The sequence below is a fragment of the Lynx canadensis genome, chromosome C1 (assembly GCF_007474595.2).
Source record: "Lynx canadensis isolate LIC74 chromosome C1, mLynCan4.pri.v2, whole genome shotgun sequence".
Classification (NCBI taxonomy): Eukaryota; Metazoa; Chordata; class Mammalia; order Carnivora; family Felidae; genus Lynx; species Lynx canadensis.
In genome coordinates, this window is record NC_044310.1 from 205,863,886 (window position 1) to 205,886,669 (window position 22,784).

At 41.2% G+C, this 22,784-nt stretch overlaps 1 protein-coding gene across 5 annotated transcripts in view; it reads right to left on the bottom strand.

Annotated features, from left to right (window-relative positions):
* Positions 1-22,784, bottom strand: part of FARSB (phenylalanyl-tRNA synthetase subunit beta) — an 83,370-nt gene that overhangs the window by 11,807 nt on the left and 48,779 nt on the right. For 4 of the 5 annotated variants that reach the window (XM_030324152.2, XM_030324151.2, XM_030324150.2 and 1 more), the window contains one exon: positions 13,911-14,066. In XM_030324152.2, coding sequence (XP_030180012.1) covers positions 13,911-14,066 — 156 coding nt within the window. Of the gene's footprint in view, positions 1-9,303; positions 9,445-13,910; positions 14,067-22,784 lie in introns of all 5 variants that reach the window. The other variant, XR_003970698.1, reaches the window with a different exon arrangement.

Here is a 22,784-nt window from a genome sequence, read left to right on the forward strand (position 1 = left end):
AGTAAAATACGTGGTTTTCATTTTTTAACAAAGCAGATTATGGCTTAACATATTTTTATTAACCTTCAGTTATTTTTGAGGGAGTGAGAGAGAGAGAGACAGAGACAGAGAATGAGTGGGGGAGGGGCAGAGAGGGAGACACAGGATCCGAAGCAGGCTCCAGGCTCTGAGCTGTCAGCACAGAGCCTGATGTGGGGTTTGAACCCACTAACCATGAGATCATGACCTGAGCTGAAGTCAGGTGCCCCTGGGTGTAAATATTTTTTTTAAATCAGGGGCGCCTGGGTGGCTCAGTCAGTTAAGCACCCGACTTCAGCTCAGGTCATGATCTCGTCATTAAGGAGTTCAAGCCCCGCGCCGCGCTCTGTGCTGACAGCTCAGAGCCTGGAGCTTGTTTTGTTTCCAGGTCTCCCTCTCTCCACCCCTCCTCTGCTCATTCTCTCTCCCTCCCTCCCTCCCTCCCTCAAAAATAAATTTAAAAAGATATATTTTTTTAAATCTGCAAGCATTAGTTATTAAGGCTCTCAGAGTATTGCTTGTTAAAAAAAAGGGGGGGAGGGGAGATGTTGGTCAGTGATTTTTTTTTTAACGACATTTTAATTTCCTAAACCATAATAATAGATGGTAAGCTATTAGCTACTAAGCAGTGAGAGTTACTATATCAAACTATACCTCTGGCTCAACTATACACAAGGAGGGAGCAAAACAGAGACTGAAAAAGGTGTTGGAATACAGAGGAATGACTTCATTATTAGTCTAAGAGGATAATACAAGTAAAAAACTCCAAAAAAAAACCCACCAAAAAACAAAAAGCCCACAACCCCACAAATACATCACTGTAAACAAAGTCCTTGGATGGGAAACCTGGTTATTAAGTTGCAAAGCGCTCTGGAAGGATGATGGGTATCAACATTTGCTCCAGCTCCTGTGTAAACAGGATCATACACAGAGTCCTCTGCTCTGATACATAATGCATTCTTGAAACAATTACAAAATAAACCCAACATATAAATACACCATCAGCTAAAAGGTTTTTTTTATCAATTCCCTAGTTATGGCATAAATATTTCCTTTTGGAATCTGAATCTTTTCGATACTACCTGATTAAGGTCTCACTCACCTCAATTTCTAATTACCCACCTCTACATATAAATACGACATTTATTTTAATGTTGGGAAAGACTGCTAATAGACTACAAGGGCTGGGCTGATTAAGGACACTATCATGCCAAACTTCGCTTGCAAATTTCTTGAAACTGTTCTCCAGAGTTGAACAACACAGGTTTACTTTTCTTGAAAGGGTCCCACCCATTCATATACCTGCGTGTTTTCTCCTGTACCTGGTTCAATGTAACTAATGGACTTCCAAAAGTCATTTCATCTTTTAAAGATATCAGAGATAAAAGTTTGGATCTTTTGTATTCCTTCATGGATTCCAAAAAGCATTTACCATAAATTTAGGAAATTAAATAGTACCATTTAAAAAAAGAGCAATAATTGGAAAACAGCATGTATCAAAATCTACAAAGCAAATGGAAAAAGAAAAAGACTGGATCTATTCCTCAAATGTACTCAGGATAAATTACAAAGAGGTTTAAATGTAAAATGATGAAACACTTAAGCACTAAAGGAAGCATGGAGAATTCCTCCCTCATCACAGAATGGAAGAAACTTTATGACTCAAAATCCAGAAGCAGTAAGGGAAAAGACTGGGAAGTTTTATTACATAAAAATCTACATGGCAAAAAAAAAAAAAAAAAGATAATTTAAAAACTTATAAAAAATAGTTGGATGTACATCACAAAGGGTTAGTATCCCTAAATGCGTAAGTTTCTAAAAAGAGGGAAGTGCAACATACCTAAAGAAAAAATAAGCAAGACCTGTGAACAGAAGTTCACAAAAGTAGGTAAAAATGTCCTGAATCATGAAAATACGTTTACTTGCTCCCAAGAATAAGCCAGCTACAACTACGGTAGACACCCTTTTCCTCCTGAAAGACTGCCCCTCAAATGGAGAAGTCTGACAAGCCTATGAACAAGGTTCAGGAAAAAAGGTCTTCACATCTGCTGCTGGGTTTGTATGATGTTAGAGGACACAAGTCCTCCAGAGGGGTGTTTGCCACTATCTAATAAAAGTATGAATTTATCCTTTGTCCCAGTAATCCCAAGCTTCTAGGAATCTTTCCCAAAGAAACACTAGCAAAAACACCAAATAACATATGCAGAGACATTCTTCATGGCATTATCTGCAGAAGCAAAAGACTGGAAACAGCCTAACTATGTCCACTGACAGGGAATTAGTTGAGTAAACTGTGGCACTCCAGTACAGCACTCTGCAAACGTCATAAAGAGAGAGAGAGAGAGAGAGAGAGAGAGAGAGAGAGAGAGAGAGATCGAGAGATCGAGAGATCTCCATATATGGCTGCAGGGTGATCTCCAATGTAGATTAAGTTAAAAAAAAAAAAAAGTACAGAACAGTATGTAAAGAAAGTATCAACTCCCCAGTTGAGAACATGGAGAACACAGACACACATTTAAAAAAAACTACAGAAAGATAACTGAAACTAATCATAACCTATACAGGCAGTGAGGGAACAGTGTGATCGGAACAGAAACGAAAGCTGGAATTCTTGAAACATACTTCATTTTGTAAGTTATATCCTAAGTACAAAGAAAACTGCAGATAACATTTAAATTGTTTTAATAATCATACTGATGTCATTTTGAAAAAACAGAGCGAGCAAATAACTTCATCAGGAACCAAGATTTTCAATGTAAAGGAAAGAGCTATAAATATAAAGTCAAGTATAATAAGTAAAAATCCTCTAAGTTGGAAATATCCATATGACTCAATGTTTTCTTGTTTAAAAGAAAAAAAAACAAAAACAAATGAATGGTTTCCCCAGCCCTGCACACCAAAGTCCCAGAAGCAGCAACTTCTTCGGTAGCAGTAAGCAACCTCGGCACCCAGACTGCAATCTAAATTTGATTTCTCACTAAAAGGAACCAGGGCCACTTGGCTATATACCTGCTTCCAGGTCTGACACAGAACATATATATGAGCCCAGAAATGTCTTCTACATTATTACCAGCTTTAGAAAAAGCTCCATTGTATACAACCATTTTCCCTCCCCGCCCACCTTCATTTTAATAAGAACCTCCTGACAAAGGTTTCTTAAGACTTAAAAGTCTTTCCGCCTACTTTTCCAGGACAATTCAGCCCTAAAGAGGCTAAAGAAGGCAGAAATCCCCACCCTAGGGACTGTGTGTCCCCCAGATCAAGAAAGAGAGAGTCAGCATGGAGTGTCAGAGCCTAAGGGGGTGGAGAGGACATCCACAGCTGAGCAGAGAATAGCCCTGAGGAGGCACAGCAAACATGCAGGGGAAAAGACGGAGTCTGGTTACAAACAAGGGCACTGATCCAGTAAGTAAATAAGTTAGGAATAATGCGAGCCAGGTTGAAGAGACACACAAACACGAACAACAGAAAACTGGAATGAACTCTGAATGTCTGGGCTGGAATGGGAGCACTGCTATGGACTTATGGTCTTAGAAAATACACACACACATACACACACACAAAGAAAATGTATGTGTGTGCACACACATACACATGCAAATAACTCTCACCTCCAACAGCAATAAACACACCCTAAATCTTGGCTTTTACACGCCATTCCCTAATAAATAGAACCAGGATGGAGAAATGGGGCAATGGAAAGTTCCAGATAAGACTGGGAATATTTTCTTGTGCCCAAAGCAAGCGAATGCTAATAAAGAATAGGAACATGTTAAAGGGACACAGAAGCCAGCTTGAAGGAACCCTCACTGGCCAAATTGGGGACAATGTAAGCAACTCAATTATTATAATGGATTAAAATACTGAATAAGAAATAGTCCATACTGATAGAAATAGGAAGATACATTAGGAGCAGGACATTTAAATAATTTCAAAGTTCTTCCCACAAAATGTTTATTATAATAGAGAAAGGAATAACTTTATATTAGTAAAACCTAGTACATACACATCCTGTAATGGTTAAAGTGAACACGATCAATCATGAAATAAATGGAAACTGGGCCACTTGAGAAGACAGCATTATTTCTGTTACATTCCGCCAAATCCGAATGTAACGGTAAGGAAACCTCAGACAACCCAAAATCGAGGGATGCACTACAGAACAACTGGCCTGTAATCTTCAAAAGTGAGACGGTCATAAACGTCAGGTAAAGACTATTCTAGAACTCTCCAGAAAGAGACTAGAGAATCATGGCAGCTAAAGACAACACATGAGTCTCGGATGTAAAAGATAATAAGACTTGCATAGGGTCTCAGGATTAGATGGTGGTTAGCATTAAGATGAATGGGATTTTCCTGATTTTGATGATTACATTGTCGTCATACAGGACAATGTCCTTGTTTGAAGGAAATACACACTGAAGTACTCTGGAGTATTGGGTCATTAGGTTAGTAACTTATGCTCCAACAGTTCAGGAAAGGTTCTTTGTACTGTACTTGCATTTTTTTCTTTTTTGAGAGAGAGAGAGAGAGAGAGAGAGAGAGAGAGAAAGAGAGAAAGAGAAAGGGCACGCGCGAGCAGCAAGGGAGGAGCAGAGACAGAGGGAGAAAGAGAATCCCAAGGAGGCTCTTTGCTGTCAGGAGCCTCTTCCTTGGGGAGGCTCCTCCTGGGGGAGGCTCCTCCTGGGGGAGGCTCCTCCTGGGGGAGGCTCCTCCTGGGGGAGGCTCCTCCTGGGGGAGGCTCCTCCTGGGGGAGGCTCCTCCTGGGGGTGGCTCCTCCTGGGGGAGCCGATATGGGGCTTGATTGTGGGATCATGACCTGAGCGGTAATCAAGAGTCAGATGCTTAACCGACTGAGCCACCCAGGCGTCCCTGTACTTACATTTTTAAAATAGCTTGTGACTACTTCAAAATTTTAAAAACAAAATGGGGTTTAAGTTATAGGAGTGTCCTGAAGGGAGCTTTCATCAAATTCTCAGAAACAAAACAAACAAACAACAACAAAAATTACCACCCCAGTTCTATACTTTGAAACAAAAGGAAATACTAAATATAAATACATCAAAAGCAAATGAACATTTTGAAGACAGGTAAATTCAATAAACTTATATGCTTAAACACATCTACTTCAAAATAAGTAAGAGCTGTTAGTGGTTTTAAATAACTCAATTATTCCCTTAACTAACGCCTTTCAAAGCTGCTCCAACGGACAGGTGGTTTCCTTAAGATCTGTCCATCTATTTATCTAAATACATGCATCCATGTTTTGTTCTCTATCACAGTATTTCCTACTGTTTTGGGAAATGCAACACCTTATTTCATTTTGTTCCCTTACCCTGACAAAATATTAGAGCTCATCCATTATTTTAAGTGACTAATTGTGTTGAAGGATTTATCAGACTAAAACAAAAGTCACTGCCAATCTATATTAACTCCTATCATTAACTTTTCAACTTACCGAAGAAACCTTAAGAAATACGAGCTGAATCGATGTTTTGGCGGATTTGCCTTTCAAGTCAGTGTTGGTGAAAAAGACTTAACGTAGCGGTCCCCACAAGCGTAAAACACCATTAGGTACCTGGTCTTCCTGAGCAAGTAGAACTGGATGACACCCAAAGCCTGACATCTAATCGCTGATTTAGGAGAAGCTGGATCCACAGCTACTCATTTCTTACACCAACAAAGTAGCTCTCCATGTGACAGGAAGACTTCTGTTACTAAAACCTTAACTTTAGCTATTCCTGGGGCGCCTGGGTGGCTCAGTCGGTTAAGCGTCTGACTCTTGGTTTCGGCTCAGGTCATGATCTCACAGTTTTGTGAGTTTGAGCCCTTCACTGGGCTCCACACTGACAGCATAGAGCCTGCTTGGGGTTCTCTCTCTCCCCCTGTCTCTCTGCCTCTTCCCCACTCACTCTGTCTGTGTATCTCTCAAAATAAATAAACAAACTTTAAAATGAAATAAAATCTTAGCTACTCCTAACACCATGGCACCAGAAAGAACAGCATGTGAAACAACACTGTACAGAGTGAGAGTATCTACTCATAGTCACTACAGAATTCATGAACTTCCTGCTTCTCTAGAAAAATGGGTTTCAAACTTATTTTTTCAACAGGGACCCTTTGTTCAAATTTTACTTGGAAGTATACAACTACAATGGGTTTGTTGTTTTATGGGAACCCAGAAGACATTTAAAAAAATTTTTTTTAATGTTATTTTTGAGAGAGAGAGGGAGACAGCACACAAGGGGGGAAGGGGCAGAGAGAGAAGGAGACACAGAATCCCAAGCAGGCTTCAGGCTCTGAGTTGTCAGTACAGGGCCCGAGCCCAACGTGGGGCTCGAACTTATGAGCTGAGAGATCATGACCTGAGCTGAAGTCAGACGCTTAACCGACTAAACCACCTAGGCGCCCCCCAGAAGACATTTTTAAAAGCCACTCCTCTACAACATATTCCCTGGGAAGGGGCGGGCAATGTCTTCACTAGCTGTAAAAATGCCAACTGAAGATAAGTGCCGGTGGCTAGCAACAACACCTTCAAGGCAACAAGACACAAGTACATCCATGAAACGAGTATCTGTGAAGGTGGCCGGAATGAGACCACAGCCTATGCTGATAGGAGACGGGGTCATCAACATTGAATTCAAAAGCCAAAAGTAAAGGGATACAACAACAGAGAAAGAAAAAATGAGAATGGTTTTACTAAGAGTTAATTTTAAAATGACTCAAGAGGTTAGCGTGAAACTTGATTCTATGATCTTACGGCTGGATAGCACTCAACTCTGCCAAGGAGTTCAGGCAAGTAGAAATTAAAATGTAACTTGTAGGGGCGCCTGGGTGGCGCAGTCGGTTAAGCGTCCGACTTCAGCCAGGTCACGATCTCGCGGTCCGTGAGTTCGAGCCCCGCGTCAGGCTCTGGGCTGATGGCTCCGAGCCTGGAGCCTGTTTCCGATTCTGTGTCTCCCTCTCTCTCTGCCCCTCCCCCGTTCATGCTCTATCTCTCTCTGTCCCAAAAATAAATAAACGTTGAAAAAAAAAAAATGTAACTTGTAAGTTAGAATTGATTTTATCTTTGAGAAAAGAAAATCCCAAATATCAATGGTTTAAAGAACACAGAAGTTTGTTTTATATCAAACACAGAATTATATGCTCCAGGGAAGGAGGCCTTTATTCTGAATGGCCATGTGGACAGCTGACGGCTGCACAGCAGCCCTACGTAGGGATTTATTCAATATGTTTACCTTTTTATTAGCCACCCAGCCACCCACTCTTTTGATCTTCTGGATTGGCCACTCGGAGGGTTGCAATGTAGTTTGCCAGAACACATCATTCCCTAGGCACTCACAGGATGCTGTTCTCAACCAATATGCTGCAGCACACCCATGTGCCAAAACCAGGGTGCCACCAAAATGTAAAACTGTCTTACATGTACTGAGCAGTAAAAGTCACCCTAAAAATCCTCCAAACTTTCAGGATCTGGGCCCTTCACGCAAGCTAAAACTGAACTTCTTTCGCATCTCTTTGTATTTGGGCCACAGCGTTTTCTACAGAACAGTGGAGGCCAGGATCTAGTTAGGAAGCAGGAAAAAAAGGAGTACAAGGTGGCAAATAAAGACAAATGGCTGAAGTGAACTCCAAAGAATGCATTCAGTTACAGTCTGCATGCTCAACAGGGGTGAAAACGAGCTCTTGGGGGCAGAAAGAGAGAGATGAAAAACATCCTGTAAATTACAGGGGCGGCTGGGTGGCTCGGCGGGTTGAGTGTCCGACCTCGGCACAGGTGGTGATCTCCCAGTTCATGGGTTCGAGCCCATCAGGCTCACTGCTGTCAGCATGGAGCCCACTTCAGATCCTCTGTCCCCCTCTCTCTGCCCCTCCTCTGCTCGCACTCTATCAAAAATAAAACAAACATGAAAAAAAAAAAACAAAACTACAATGGTCTGTGGCCCTGCAATGCTGAACCCAAACTGACCATCTTACGCCTCAGTATTCTGTCCCTCCCACTGGGTTGTCCTGGGCGTCACGGGGGCAGCACCGACATGGAAGACAAAGCAGCCGTGAGCAAAGTCAGACGGTGCTACAAAACCATGGCCACAGACGGCCGGGACTCTGCCTGCCAGACTCCCTGTCGCTCGTGGAGCCACGCGGACGGGCGGCCTGCACGCACACGGGCTGCCATCAGCTGCCCGGAGGACGTGATTGTTCACATCCGTCGCCAGGAGCTTCCGTGCGGCTCAGGCTTCGACGATTAAATAAAAAGTGTCCATTCAGAAAGTCATTCAACACATCACTAATTACATCGTGTGCCAAAAAGAAAAAACAATAACCAGCCAGTTATTTTCTCCCAAGGAAAAGCTAAATTCACTGACAGTTAAGAAATTAGTTGCAGTTGTTTTACTTTTGCTGGAAAAAAAATGCTTTAAATGACAAAATGTGATTGGCACATATAATTTGACACAATTTATACAAGTAAATAAACATTAAAAGTTATTCAGTAGATACAGATTTTTTAATTTAACTTTTTAGTTATTTTTAACCCTGGGTTTTAAAGAGGTTTACACTTCTTTTTATGCACGAAGCATAGCTATGCAGAGAGTACATAGTATGTGGTGTATCTGTGGTGTCCATTTTCAGAGAGGGGCAATTAGAAAAAGTCTAAAACAGGTTTCGTAGGGGAAACAGAAACACTGTTAGGACATCTGTCAGGTGGGAAATGGAATTGAGTCATTCAAGTGAGATGTGGTGGGAGCACTCCAATTTGCCGAGTACTGAAACGTCAGGTAAGAACCAACCAACACACACACACACACACACACACACGCACGCACGCAAAGTGAAAGGAACGTGAGTGGAGAGAACTTGGCCTGGTACATATGAGAGAGGGAGACAGAAACACTCACTCAAAACCACAGGGCCAAGTGAACCCCCCGATAACTGTGAAAGCTTCATACACACCGCGGCCCACGGTACGCTGCGGCTTCCGCGTGGGGATCACGGCTGCCGCAACATTGGTTTCAGTTTTCAATCCCTTCCAAGAAGGTAACAAAAATTGTATTTGAAGGCTTTCCTCAAACACGAAAAAGCAGACGAGCAAAGGAACAAGGGCTGTTTTTACCCAGAGTGCTAAGGTCAGGAAGCTTAAAAACTTCTAAACCCTTTTCCAAAAGAGAAAACTTGATGCGTTAACAGAGTGATGCCTTTGTTGGTGGTAACTAAATGTGGACACATCATATGGATCCCCTTCTACTCTGGTCTAGGACACTTGTGTAAGTCAAACCATAAACGTACACCGCTCCTTCAAAGGTTGTCCAACAGATACGCTTCCCACGTATTTGCAAGCTCGTGTTACACTGAAAGCCAGTGTGAAGATCAAGGGAACCTCACAGCTTCACCCGTGTATTTCAGCATCTGAAATCCTTCACAGGTGTCCTGAAAGAGGAAAAGGTCACGACCTACAGGTCAAGTCAATGATCATTAGGTGTCACTGTAACAGAAGGGATCTACATAACCTCTGTAGCTACATATGGCGCAGGATTAAATGCACATATTACTTACAGTGATTTTTCATCTCACAAAATGAATTCTGAGCAGCATGAAAACTAGAATTGTTCAAAACTATATGTTGTAAAACCTGTCTCTCAGGGATCTTGTCTCAAGTTTAAACTGAGGTCTCCTGAAGAACTGTGAATAAAACCAAACTGAACCAGGTAACAAATAAAAGGGGAAAAATACACACTAAAGTCAATGCAGCCAAACGCACACAAAGCCTGCCACCTCCTACAAGAAATAATTTTTGCCACTGATTTGCCCACTAACCACATAACTGTCCTAAACACAAAAACACTTGAGATTTTTTTTTTCTTGCCCAGAAGTGGTTTCTGAAAAAGGATAAATGCAGTTTGACATACATAATTTAGTTTGCAACCAACCACGAAGAGGAGAAGCTTGGCAGGGTGGGGGTGGGGGTGGGAGGAGGGGTAGGCATGCATATATATATATATGTATATATATATATATACATATATATATATATCCATGCTGTAACAATCTGATCAAACGCCATTAAAACAGCTGAATCCTTCTGAAACCCTCAAAAGGCTCTACAGTCTGCTGCAAAGTTAAAGGTTCTTTTTCTCCTCCTCCCACTTAGCTGACCTTACCCCATCATCACCTCACGTTCCTAAGCGCAAAGATGCTCGGCAAATGAAAACTCGGTAACACCCTGACTTCTAACTCTGGCTGCAGTCCTTCTGCAGAGACTCCTCAGGCTGCAGAGGGCTGTCGCCTTCATAATAAACAAGGTTACGCTGCAATGTCAACAGAACACTTTGGGGTCAGTGCAGCGATCCGTCAGTCAAGCTTCCAGATTTCTCTCACAGTGGACAGGGCCGCATTTCTCAGAGGGGAATCAAGTTTTGTTCCACTCATCACTACCACCAAACAGCACAGCACAGGAGGAACTCGGTGGTGCTCATTACCAAAGACAGAAGAAACCGGGTGTAACTGCCAATGGGCTGACATTAGCAGGAACCTCTGGTGAAGAGACTTAGCTCAAATATAAACACAAAGTCACTAGGGATTTTTAATTATTAAAGAGTAAACCATATGCTAGAGTAACAGAAGACAAGTCCATAATCAAGAATGGCAGGAAATGGTAGTTCTTAATCTGTTTCTATTCTTTGACACTCTGAAGACCTCTTCCTTCCAGAAAAAGTTATATGCAAACTAACAATAAATTGATAACAATGATGTAGCTAAACACACTCCAACTACCAAATTCCAGTGTTTACATAGCTACTTAGGAGATATATATGTATATCTATATGATATATATACAATATACATGTGAAGTTTTAGATGAATACCAGCTTTGCTCCGGACTTGTTTTGACAAACCACTTACTTTAAGTGTCGATTTCTTTAACCATAAAAAAAAATGTCATTAATCAAAATAGACTTAGAAATGCCTATGAGAAATGAGGAACTATTATTTATAATGACAGTAATTCTCTTTGGTTTGATGGCTCTTACAGAAAGCACTCAGAAAAAAAGATGTGGCCAATGCTGGTGATAGGGGCAGTAGAAGTAAATACCCTGCTTTGTTTTTCTTTACCCCCCAAATAGCCAGTTTAGATATAATGAAACACGTACTGGTCCAGGCCACCCATATGTATAAAGAAGTTGTACCAAAGCTTTTCAAATTTATAAATCTAGGACATTTCATAGACGTCAAAACTTTAAGACATTACAATATTCTACTATGAAAGCCTAAATAAATTTAAAAGGAAACAGAATATTGACTCTGTCCTCATCCTAAATCAAAACCATAGTAACAACTTGGTCTAAAAAAGTGAATGTCAAGACCTACAACCACATCAGAAGGTACAGCTTATGAAGGCATTTTCTAATTAAAAACAAAATACAACACAACAGACATCTTTGCATTACGGAGATTAAGTACTAAGTATTACATATTTTAGCACCAAAAATAATAAAAGGATTTAAATACTATCCTAGGTTTAGAATTATAAAAATCTGACTTTTAAAAAGATCAACACAGATTCGCTTTTTCTATAAATGGTTCCAAGCAACACATACCATGATATTTTCCAAATGCTAAATGCTGTAGCTCCTCCCTTTCAGAAGTGTCTTAAATCAGTCTTCTTGGAATGGCTATGGCCAACACTGAAATCCAAGTTTTAAAGTCAACACCCTCACTACTGTCGTATAGTGTATACTGTGATATGGAATCCACACTATACGACCTTCCAACCATTCTCTACCCCTTACTCTATGCCACCCAATCTCCATGCTGCTGCCAGATTAATCCCTCTCAAGTACAGGTCTAAATCATATCACTTACTTGAAAAAGAGAGAGAGAGAGAGAGAGAGAGAGAGAAGAAGCTTCAGTATTTTTTCTCCTGATTAGCTAAAATCCCTAGCATCATTCTAGCATTCAGGACTCTCAAATATAGCTTCTTCCTCACCCTATAGTCAAACCAAACTGCACTAGGCCATGTTTCCCATCGTATTTTGTCTTGGATCATGTGGCTCGTCTTGCTTTCCTATTCCTTCCTTCACAGGCCCATCCAACTTCCCAGAAGCTGAGTAATGCTTTGCTGGATGCCCTCAGGTGCACAGTTTCCCCCTGTGGAAACCTCAAGGCTCCCGTCGGACGCAGTGGCCTGGTGTGAGAGCTGGAAAGTAATGCTCTTCCCCCTACAGGTTCCAGGATAGTGGGGCCTGTCCTACTTACCCTTGTCATCTTGAAACCTGCCTCATGACTGGGAACTCAGATTCCTTCGAAAAATAAATGTCTAAGGAGATTACTGAGGCCAGAGAGGCATCATATTAAAATGTCGGTTTATGGTTTATAGAAATACCATTAATATAAAAGTGTCCCATCCATAACAGATTATGTTCCAATTCACCATTTCAGTTCTTTGCAATCTTACAAGAAAAGAACATTAGGCCTCATATACATAGCATAATCTGTTTCAGAGAACTGATTTTTATCCATCCAGTTAATTTATTTTTGAAAGGAAGTTTCTGAGTCTTTAGAAGGTAAAGAAGATACCAGCTTTCAGGTTGCTATTAACTTGGTTGACCCTATCTTAAAGAACTCTAGAAGAGCAAACTGGTGAATGCATGAGTAAAGGCACTGAGAAGGTGGGAACTTGGGCCTGTGGAAGGAACACTGGGCGGCAGGAGCCCTGGGTTCTGCACGTGACGTGCAGCCCAGCTCATTCAACTTGCCTACGTCTGGTTCCTTCGCTTGTGAAACAAGGGAATTGGATTTGCTTAACTCCAAGATCCAGTTCTAACACTCCGCACTTCTAGAGGGACAACACATGACTTCCTGGGTAATTTCTAATGAGAAATGTGGCAGAAAACAGTAACTCCCTGCCATATTTAATCTCTCAATTTTGTGGAAAAAAAAAAAAAAAGAAAACCAAAGAAGAAAAAAAACTTCACAGATCAACCTAAAAAGGCCCACGTTTCAGGGTTATTGCATTTTGAAAGAAATCTTCAAGTTAAAAAAAAAAAAAAAAATTTAAGACAAACCACCCACAAAAAAACAATCTATGAGGACTACGAAAAATAAATCTAAGAAAAACAAAAATATGCCCTCCAAAAGACCTCATATCACTAGTAACTGCTAAGTAACACTTTAAAAAAAAAATGAATGTTCTGTTAGACATTTAAGATGCCTAACAGTTAAAAAAAACTGTCAGGCAGTAGGAAGGAGTGGTATAAAATATTTCCTTTCAAGTTGTTTCTGGGTCTCTAGTCTAACAAAATAAACTCAGGTTCCAACTACAGGGAAACGAAATGCAAAAACTTCAGCATCCCCGGCACAGTGAGAAGCCAGCACACTGGGATACGTGCTCCGTCCTGTTAGCCTAACTTAAACCCTCCAACAGATGTCGCTGCCCGGGCTTTCATACAGGAGGATTCGTGTTCTTCCTCAGTCAACCTCACGACTTGATTAACGTGAAGCCTCTCAGGATAACTTTCCAGGTTTTTCTTTTGCCTTAAAGACTTCAGACAGGCGGATTTGAATGTGAATCCTCAGTTTAGGTCCTCTCAGCTTCCAGTTTGGACTTCTGAGTTCACAAGTGCCACCACGGTGCTGGTGGCTTGACCATGTCAGTAACTAGGGGCTATCACACTCACCTGGAACAAAAGCACTTTACTAAAAGAGCTCTGCAGGTGTTTTCCTAAGATGCTGGAGGGAAGAGGAAATGTTTTCTAGAAAATACTAACAATTAATTGAAATTGAACCTCTATTTCCCACCTCCCCACCCCAATCAAATTGAAAAAAACTATCAAAACACAGGACCTGGACTCTTTATTACATTATCGCTAACTCTGGATTCAGCTGATGAGTCTTACCTTCTGATGCCTTGATCACATATCCCCCCTTCTTCTCACCGGGAGGCACATTCAGGAGCTGCATAATTCTGTCAAGTAGCCCATGGATGATCTCAAATCCAGGATTCTTGTTGTAATAAACAGCACAGAGGTGCCTGTAGTTTCTTGCACCTACATCTGAAAAAATAAAAGAATTAGACACAAGGCCATGGTGACCATAACTGAAGAAACTCCTATGGGGCTAAAAAGCATCTTTATGAAACTTAGAGCTAAAGCAAATACTTAGAGTAAATTGGGGGGTGGGGTGGGGAGACCGTAAGTTCAAAGAGTCAAAATTATATTGTTTAAAGCATATACAGGGACACCTGGGTGGCTCAGTCAGTTGAGCATCCGACTCTTGATTTCACTCAGGTCATGATCTCACGGTTTGTGAGTTCAAGCTCCACATCAGGCTCTACACTTTCAGTGTAGAGCCTGCTTGGGGTTCTCACTCTCTCCCTCTCTCTCTCTCTGCCCCTCCTCCACTTATGCTCTCGCTCTCTCTCAAAATAAATAAATAAACTTAAAAAAGTGTTTAAAAAAGCATATACATTGGTTGGAAAACTATGAAGCGATTGCTTCTCGGCCTTTTGGCTAAGATCCAGTGGAAAACTGAAGCGAAGAAGGGAGTAACTATCACAAAAGTTAGGACAGTGGTTGTTTTAAGTAAAGAGAAATGATAAGATGGGGAAGAGCCTTACAGGACGCTTGAGATACTGGCAATAAATATTCTATTTCTTAGTTCGGATGGTTTATAATCTTTTCAAATCATATGTTACATATATTGTTCACAATTAAAACATGAAAAAAAGCAATATAGGAAGACAAGAACAACACTGATGTAAATGTAAGCCAAAAAACTCTCCACACAGGAAACAGAATGAAGAGAAATATACCTAAATGCCAACAGAGATTCTATCTGGGCGGAGATCATGTTTTCCAAATTTCAGCTATTTTCCAACTGTTCCTTGATTATACATATTATTCTACTTTGAAAATCAGCATTTCCAAAATATTTTAAGGAAGAGGTGCAGCAACCCAAATAAACCCTGACGGTGAGTGGATAAACAAAGTATGGTTCATCCATATAGTGGAATACTACTCAGCAATGAAAAGGAACAAACCATTAATAGATGTGACCACCTACATGAATCTCAAGGGCATTCTACTGAATGAAAGAAGCCAGTCTCAAAGGTCTACATACAAGGCCATTTATAGAACATTCTGGAAAAGGCAAAACTATAGCAACTGAGAACAGACAGTGGTTGCCTGGGCTTAGATGTGGGGGAAAATGTAAAACTCCAATGGCACAACGTGGGGGGTTCTAGTGGCAACAGAGCTGTTTTGTGTCTTGTAGTCATGGTTACAAAGATATGAAACTTCATTAAAACTCCTTTTTAAAAAAAGTGCATGGCATATAGAGGTAAACTCAAATTCAACAGTGAGCATTTAACTTGAACAGATACATATTCACTTGTGGCCCTTTAATTCTGAAGGAGACTGCTGCTCTAACACAAACATCAAATGCTGACTTCATTTTGCTATTCAATTTAGGGACAGAGAAAAAATAAAACAGTATCTATCTGGGGGAAACCGAAAAATAATCTACTTTATATTCTCATGGAGTGAGCCAAAGTTCTTCCACAGATTTATTCCCATAGCCACGACTGACAAAATACAAAATGTCTTCTACCTTCCAGATATCCAAATAAAACCTGGGTATTTTAAGACACTATACGACTGAAGTAATATAAAAGTGAGCACATAAATGGGGTGAAAAGGAAAACTCACGACTGATTACTATGTGCCAGGTACTTAGTACCTATCATTCTTCTATAATCTTAATTTTCAAGACAATCATGTACAGGGGGTTTTATTACCACTATAAAAGGGGACAGGAAAAGTTAGAGGGAAAAACAAAGGCTCAGACAGATTTTACCCAAAATGTCAAGCAAACTGGCTGGAGCTAACTGTAATTACATAGCTAATAAGCAATAAACCCAGGATATGACTGGGATGGTCTGGCTCTAAAACACAGGCTCTTTCAGGATGCGTGGGTGGCTCAGTCGGTTAAGCATCCGACTTCAGCTCAGGTCATGATCTCGCAGTTTTTGAGTTCGAGCCCCACACAGGGCTCTGTGCTGACAGCTCAGAGATTGGAGCCTGCTCCGGATTCTGTGTCTCCTCCTCTCTCTGCCCCTCCCCTGCTCATGCTCTGTCTCTCAATAATAAATGTTAAATTTTTTTTTTTTTAAAACACAGGCTCTTTCTAGTAAACACTGCAAATGTTGAAGTCTCTAAAGGATTTAGAGATTTCTTAATCTCTGAAGCACTTAGATGAAAACAACATACAAGCTTAATACCGTCAAAGATGTACGTTCTTAAAATGGTTTTAAGAGGACACGTTTTAGTATTCTCATGTGTTATTTGTCAGAAGTCCTTCAACTGAAGTTTCAAGCCATCAACAATATTGTAACTCATGGAAAGAAAGTGTATTCGAAGTGACACTTCTGACTAAATACAGTGAAGAAATAACCATTCTTGCCATGTAACATTTCTTAGTGCCCACTAGGTTCAAGGCACTCTAGTCTATGTATCCCTGGAGGGAGAAGGTCAAAGCCAGCACAGGGCCTGCACAGACTAAACCCTCAACAAGTAATTTCTGAATAGATGAATAAAGCCCAGAAAGGGGACACACACACACACACACACACACACACACACACACACACACAGAACAGTTAAACGGGGCCAGGCCCAGACAGTGGGCCACATTCTAAGTCCGCACAGGAGCCAGCTGCTGGAGGAAAGGAGTTCTTCACTGTTGTCATTCTCTATCATTTCCATTTGCGAGAATAAAGGAACTTGGTATCTAAAAGCTATAACTGAAGGTGTAAGAATAAAAACTAATATTAAGACCAGGCAGGCATAAAACCTCACTAAACCAACCACATGCATAAACTAAAACGAGGGGCTTGATTTCTCCGTCGGAACACACACACACGCACACACACACCCGCATACTCCCTGAAGGGAAAACAATGCAATGAAACAGAACTAAATTATCCCTTTCATATTACCGACTTGCTCCTGGGTATCTCTGCCATGTGGTACCCATTTCTTAGTGTCACGTGCTTCCACTTTAACCCACAAACATGTACTCCAACTACTTTGTTGTTCCACTTTTGCTGGGAGAGAAGAGCCCGACAGTAATGCCAGCGTTCAGAGAGCTTAGCAACATAACCTGAAGCTTTGTTTTGGTAACCTCGGTGCCTTGGAATACCTCTTTCCTGATCTCCAAACCACGTAAAACTTAACTTTTCTGATAAGAGGAGCAACATCTGCTTTAAAGACTTCGAATTAAGAAAAAGCAGGTCGGGGCGCCTGGGTGGCGCAGTCGGTTAAGCGTCCGACTTCAGCCAGGTCACGATCTCGCGGTCCGTGAGTTCGAGCCCCGCGTCGGGCTCTGGGCTGATGGCTCAGAGCCTGGAGCCTGTTTCCGATTCTGTGTCTCCCTCTCTCTCTGCTCCTCCCCCATTCATGCTCTGTCTCTCTCTGTCCCAAAAATAAATAAACGTTGAAAAAAAAAAAAAAAAAAGCAGGTCGTGTGATTTTGATGATCAGAATGATGAGCTTACAATAAAAATTACATGCCTTAAAATTATATTCTATTCAAGAAAGGTTTCAAGATGTTTGCATAACACACGTACACATACACACACAAATAAGCTATGTATTTTTAGATTCAATTTTGCAATATTTTTAAGAAAAGCCATGGATTTTTAGGGCCTTATACTAAACCCACTGTAAGAATTAAACCGTTTAGATGGTCCCTCCAACTCCCGCCACTGACTGGCCTTTTCCTCCACATCTCCCCAGTGCTACCACTCCCTCTGGACTTGCTTCCTCACATCTTGCTAAGATATTCCCTCTACTGTAGCCAAATTGAATTAAAGGAGGAAATGACCACATATTCGGTTCCACCCATTCCTCCCTGGAGAAACCGCCAGGTAGAGTAAAATTCCGTCTCCTAGTATTTTGCACCGAGGGACCCTCTTACATCACAGGAAGTTCCCTGACTACATGCCGCAAAATAAGAACTATTTAAATTTCATGCCAAAACAAGCGTTTGTTGGAAGTGCCTCAGTTCTTCATAACTCCATTAACAGACCTCTTGTGTTAGGCCATCAAACAATTCTGCTTCTTCACTGGGCCTGCCAAGTATGTCAGCCTAAATTACCAATGCATTTTGCAGACTTCAAAGTACTGCCTGGAGAGGCTGATCTAAACCACCCGAAAGAGGGGATGGCTGGCTACAATTCTAGAAGCTGAAAGAACGTGCCAAATGATTTTTTAAAAGAGGAGGAAAAAAAGTGGTACATGATGTCCCCCAGTAAAGAACTATTAGCTACAACTCAAATTATTCAAACAGGCTCCTGCTCAGTGTAGACCGCCTCTCACCACGGTACGAAAAATAAGAAGCAAATTACGGGTGTTAGGTTATTATATACGGACAGACTGTAAAAGGGCAGAGTCTTCAAGGGAACAATTCCGTCTCTATTCTCAGACTCACGTAAAGGCCCAAATACAGATGCTAGGAGAAAGCCTACTGAAAAACCAGAGGTCGACACTGAGCACTGAGATTAACAGTCTGGTCAAGGCAGAAAACAAAATGAAGCACCTTTGTTTTTTAATCCATTCCACCCAATACATTTCTTTAATACTGGTACCCAAGAGACTGTAGTTAATGTGGCAAATTTTGCATATCTCCTGAAGCATGTCGATGTAATATTAAATGATTCACAAGAGCTACAAGAATTATGTGAAGACCTACACCTTAATACCTACCTAAGAAAACAGGAACATTTACACACTGGTGTTAGGGCTGCAAGTTTATAAAAAAAAAATCTTTTTTTTTTTTTTTTTTTTAATTTTTTTTTCAACGTTTTTTATTTATTTTTGGGACAGAGAGAGACAGAGCATGAACGGGGGAGGGGCAGAGAGAGAGGGAGACACAGAATCGGAAACAGGCTCCAGGCTCCGAGCCATCAGCCCAGAGCCTGACGCGGGGCTCGAACTCACGGACGGCGAGATCGTGACCTGGCTGAAGTCGGACGCTTAACCGACTGTGCCACCCAGGCGCCCCTTTTTTTTTTTTTTAAACGTTTATTTATTTTTGAGACAGAGAGAGACAGAGCATGAACAGGGGAGGGGCAGAGAGAGAGGGAGACACAGAATCTGAAACAGGATCCAGGCTCTGAGCAGTCAGCACAGAGCCCGACGTGGGGCTCGAAATCACGGACCGTGAGATCACGACCTGAGCTGAAGTCGGACGTTTAACCAACCGAGCCACCCAGGCACCCCAAAAAAATCCTTTTTGGAAGACAATTTAAGACAGCAAAAATTTAAGGTGCATACCTAGGGACTAATTCTATTTGTACATACTTGTATAAGGGTACAAGGATACTCATTACAACAGACATGTTAGTAGCAAAAACCTGGTAGCAATCTAAATATTCATCTTAAGTCGGAACAAACTATAATAGAGCCACACAATGGAATATCATATAGACATTAAAAAGAATGCAATGGACAGAATGTGTTCATAGGCAAAAGTACATGATAGGAAAAACATAATTCAATTTTTTAAACACTAGAAAGTATTTATATGTATCTGGCTCTACAGAGAAATGTAAAACACATGGTTGCATATGCACAGGAAATATACAATAAGAGTGTGTGTGTGTGTGTGTGTGTGTGTGTGTGTGTATACATTGTAACACCGTATACACACACACACATAAAACCGTAAGAGTAGGATTAGGAAGAAGTTGGATATGTGTTTTGTTTTTTATTAAATATGAAAAATAAAATTGCTCTTAATATGTATTTGTGAAAGTTCTTAAAGATACTACAAATTTTAAAAACAGAAACCTTAAGGGGCGCCTGGGTGGCTCAGTTGGTTGAGCATATGACTTCGGCTCAGGTCATGATTTTGTGGTTCACTAGTTCTAGCCCCATGTCGGGCTCTGGGCTGACAGCTTGGAGCCTGGAGCCTTCTGTGGATTCTGTGTCTCCCTCTCTCTCTGCTTGTACTCTGCCTCTCTCTCTCTCTCTCAAAAATAAAAAAAAGTAAAAAAAAAATAAAAACAAACAGAAACCTCAACAGCAATTTTCCTTAAAACTTCTATATTAACACACCAAAGTACGGATTTTTTTTTTCTTTTTTTTAGATAATGCTGAAAGCCAAAACATAAATGTGAGGAGGAAAAAAAAATCTATGACCTTCTCAATGCATGCAGGAAAAAGTTATAACTGTGGGTTGCCTTTTAGTTAACATAAACCTGGAATAGATTTTTATCTATTAAAAAAATACAATATGCAACGCATGACAGAGCACATTATACTCACATTTGCAGATTTTAACTATGTGGAACCAAACACACTAAAATAACTTTCCATATTAAAAATGATGTTATTTACAGTTAAGATGCCATCATATAGAATGATGCTACTTCAAATACTGTCAATGTCAATGTTCCTTACACCCATATTTTTTGAATTATTAATTGGAAATTCTACATGCCAAAAACATGAAGTAGTAAAATTAAATTAATCCAGACTGATGACATAAGCTTTCTTCAGAAAACCACATTCCACATGTGGATGCTAGATAATCTTCCATTATTTGATGGCTGCAGAATTAATGAACAATTTCTCAGAGCTCAAGTATTTCACAAGCTCATAATGAAAACGCCTTTATTGAGCTCTTTATCAAGCAAAGAGTTATAGAAAAAACTATAAATATCTGGCCGCCATATTCAGTAGGTTACAATATAGACAGATCCACGAACGGTACAGAGGAAGCTGGAAAGAACAAACCAAATCATGGAACAGTGAATTAGTTATGTTCTACACAGCCTTGGTGGCCCAAGGAGGAAAAAAGAACAAGAATCTCATACACTGTGATTAACGCTAAAAGAGATTCTGGATTTCCACATCTAAACAAGTCAGGGTCAGAAGATCATTCTGATTTAGAAAAACTACCGGAAGAGTGCAAAATTTTAGACACCACTTGAACATTCGGGGGAGGGGGTGGGCGGGGGCAGAGAAAACACAGCTCGTACCAGGACTGTAACGATGCTCTGGAGAAAGTAGGAATGGTCCGAGCAAGAAGTGAATGAAGGCTTTCAGCGAGCATGCTTGCTCGGGCAAGCGAGGTCACCGGAGCCCTCCCAGTGTTCAAGGGCCTGTAACCTGCTCCATCTACCGTAATATTAAAACCCCAAAGTCTTCAAGTGCAGTAGCTCCAACTCAAGTGCGTGGCGACGTGATCATCAGGATTCTCCACAGATATGACTGCATCATGCTAAACCTAAGGCACCTTATACCCTTTACGAAGCCAAGCCAAGCCATCTTGCCGAGGCATGGTTTCTTTTAAACTCAGACTCAACCCAGCGATGTGTTCTCTACCGCCACTTCAGTGAGCTTCTAGGCATTTTGGCAGCTTCAGTGACCATCATGAAATAAACTGTGATGGCAGAACTCAATCTGCTTTTAATAAAAAGCCAGAATGTTGGGCTTTGCAAAATCCAATTGCTTTTCTGGGCATAAAGATTAGCCCAAGTTAATTCATAAGTAGGTCCTGGGCTCCTCTAAAGTAATTTACTCTTGGGACGGCTGGGTGGCTGTCGGTTGAGCATCCAACTTTCGATTTCAGCTCAGGTCATGATGCCAGGGTTGTGGGATCGAGCTCCACGTCAGGCTCTGTGCTCAGAGTGGGGCCTGCTAGAGATTCTTGCTCTCTCACTGCCCCTCTCCCGTGCCTGCTCTCTCTCTCGCTCTAAAAAAATAAAAAATCTAAAAAAATAAATAAATTTACTACTTTGTTAATAGTTTAGTTTATATAGAGGGAACTATGAACAACTGAAATCCATAACTCACAGCAGCCTGATTTGATAGCTTCAGGGTTGCTTCTACCGACTTCTGTAATACAGCTGAAAATTCACCCCACACCAGAGTCTGCATTTAACTTCATTCCAAAGACACATGCCATTCTGCCCAAAAGGGATAAATCCGCTTAGCTGCTTGAGTCATGACTAATTTTTAACAATGGTGCAGCAACTTTGGATCCTACAGCTCAGTAAATGCAGTGGCTGGCCCAGCCTTAAAGAACCAGGATATGTTGGACTCCACACCGAAGTCTTAATATTTGAGAAGTGTGTCTGACTTAGTTGCTCAACAGGAAGCTAGCCTGATAGTCTCACAACACGGACGGTCAGTCAGTGAGTCCAGACGAGCAGAAGAAAGTGTCCAATGAGGTCAAGAATGAAAATAGGCGCTGGTAGCCTTTCATTTGCTCTTACAGAAACGTAAGAGTACAATGTGTACGAGAGTACAGGCGGGCGAATTGGTGGGAGGCATATAATAATCCAGCACAGATTTCTTCTTCATTTCCATTGAGGAAGATACACCTGCCTATACAAAACTGACATGAGGCTGGGAATCGGGGTTTTACTTAATGTTACAAAACAAGTCAGTGGTGACTGTCAATCCTTCTCTGTGCTATCAGGGTCCCTTGTACATTCCCTTGGAGCACTATGTATAAAAACCTATTTACGGGGGGCACCTGGGTGGCTCAGTCAGTGAAATGTCTGACTTCAGCTCAGGTCATGATCTCGCAGTTTGTGGGTTCAAGCCCAGCATGGGGCTCTGTACTGACAGCTCGGAGCCTAGAGCCTGCTTCGGATTCTGTGTCTCCCTCGCTCTCTGCCCCTCCCCTGCTCACACGCACACTCTCTCTTTCTCTCAAAAACAAATAAACATTAAAAAAATAAAAACCAGTTCATCTCCCTC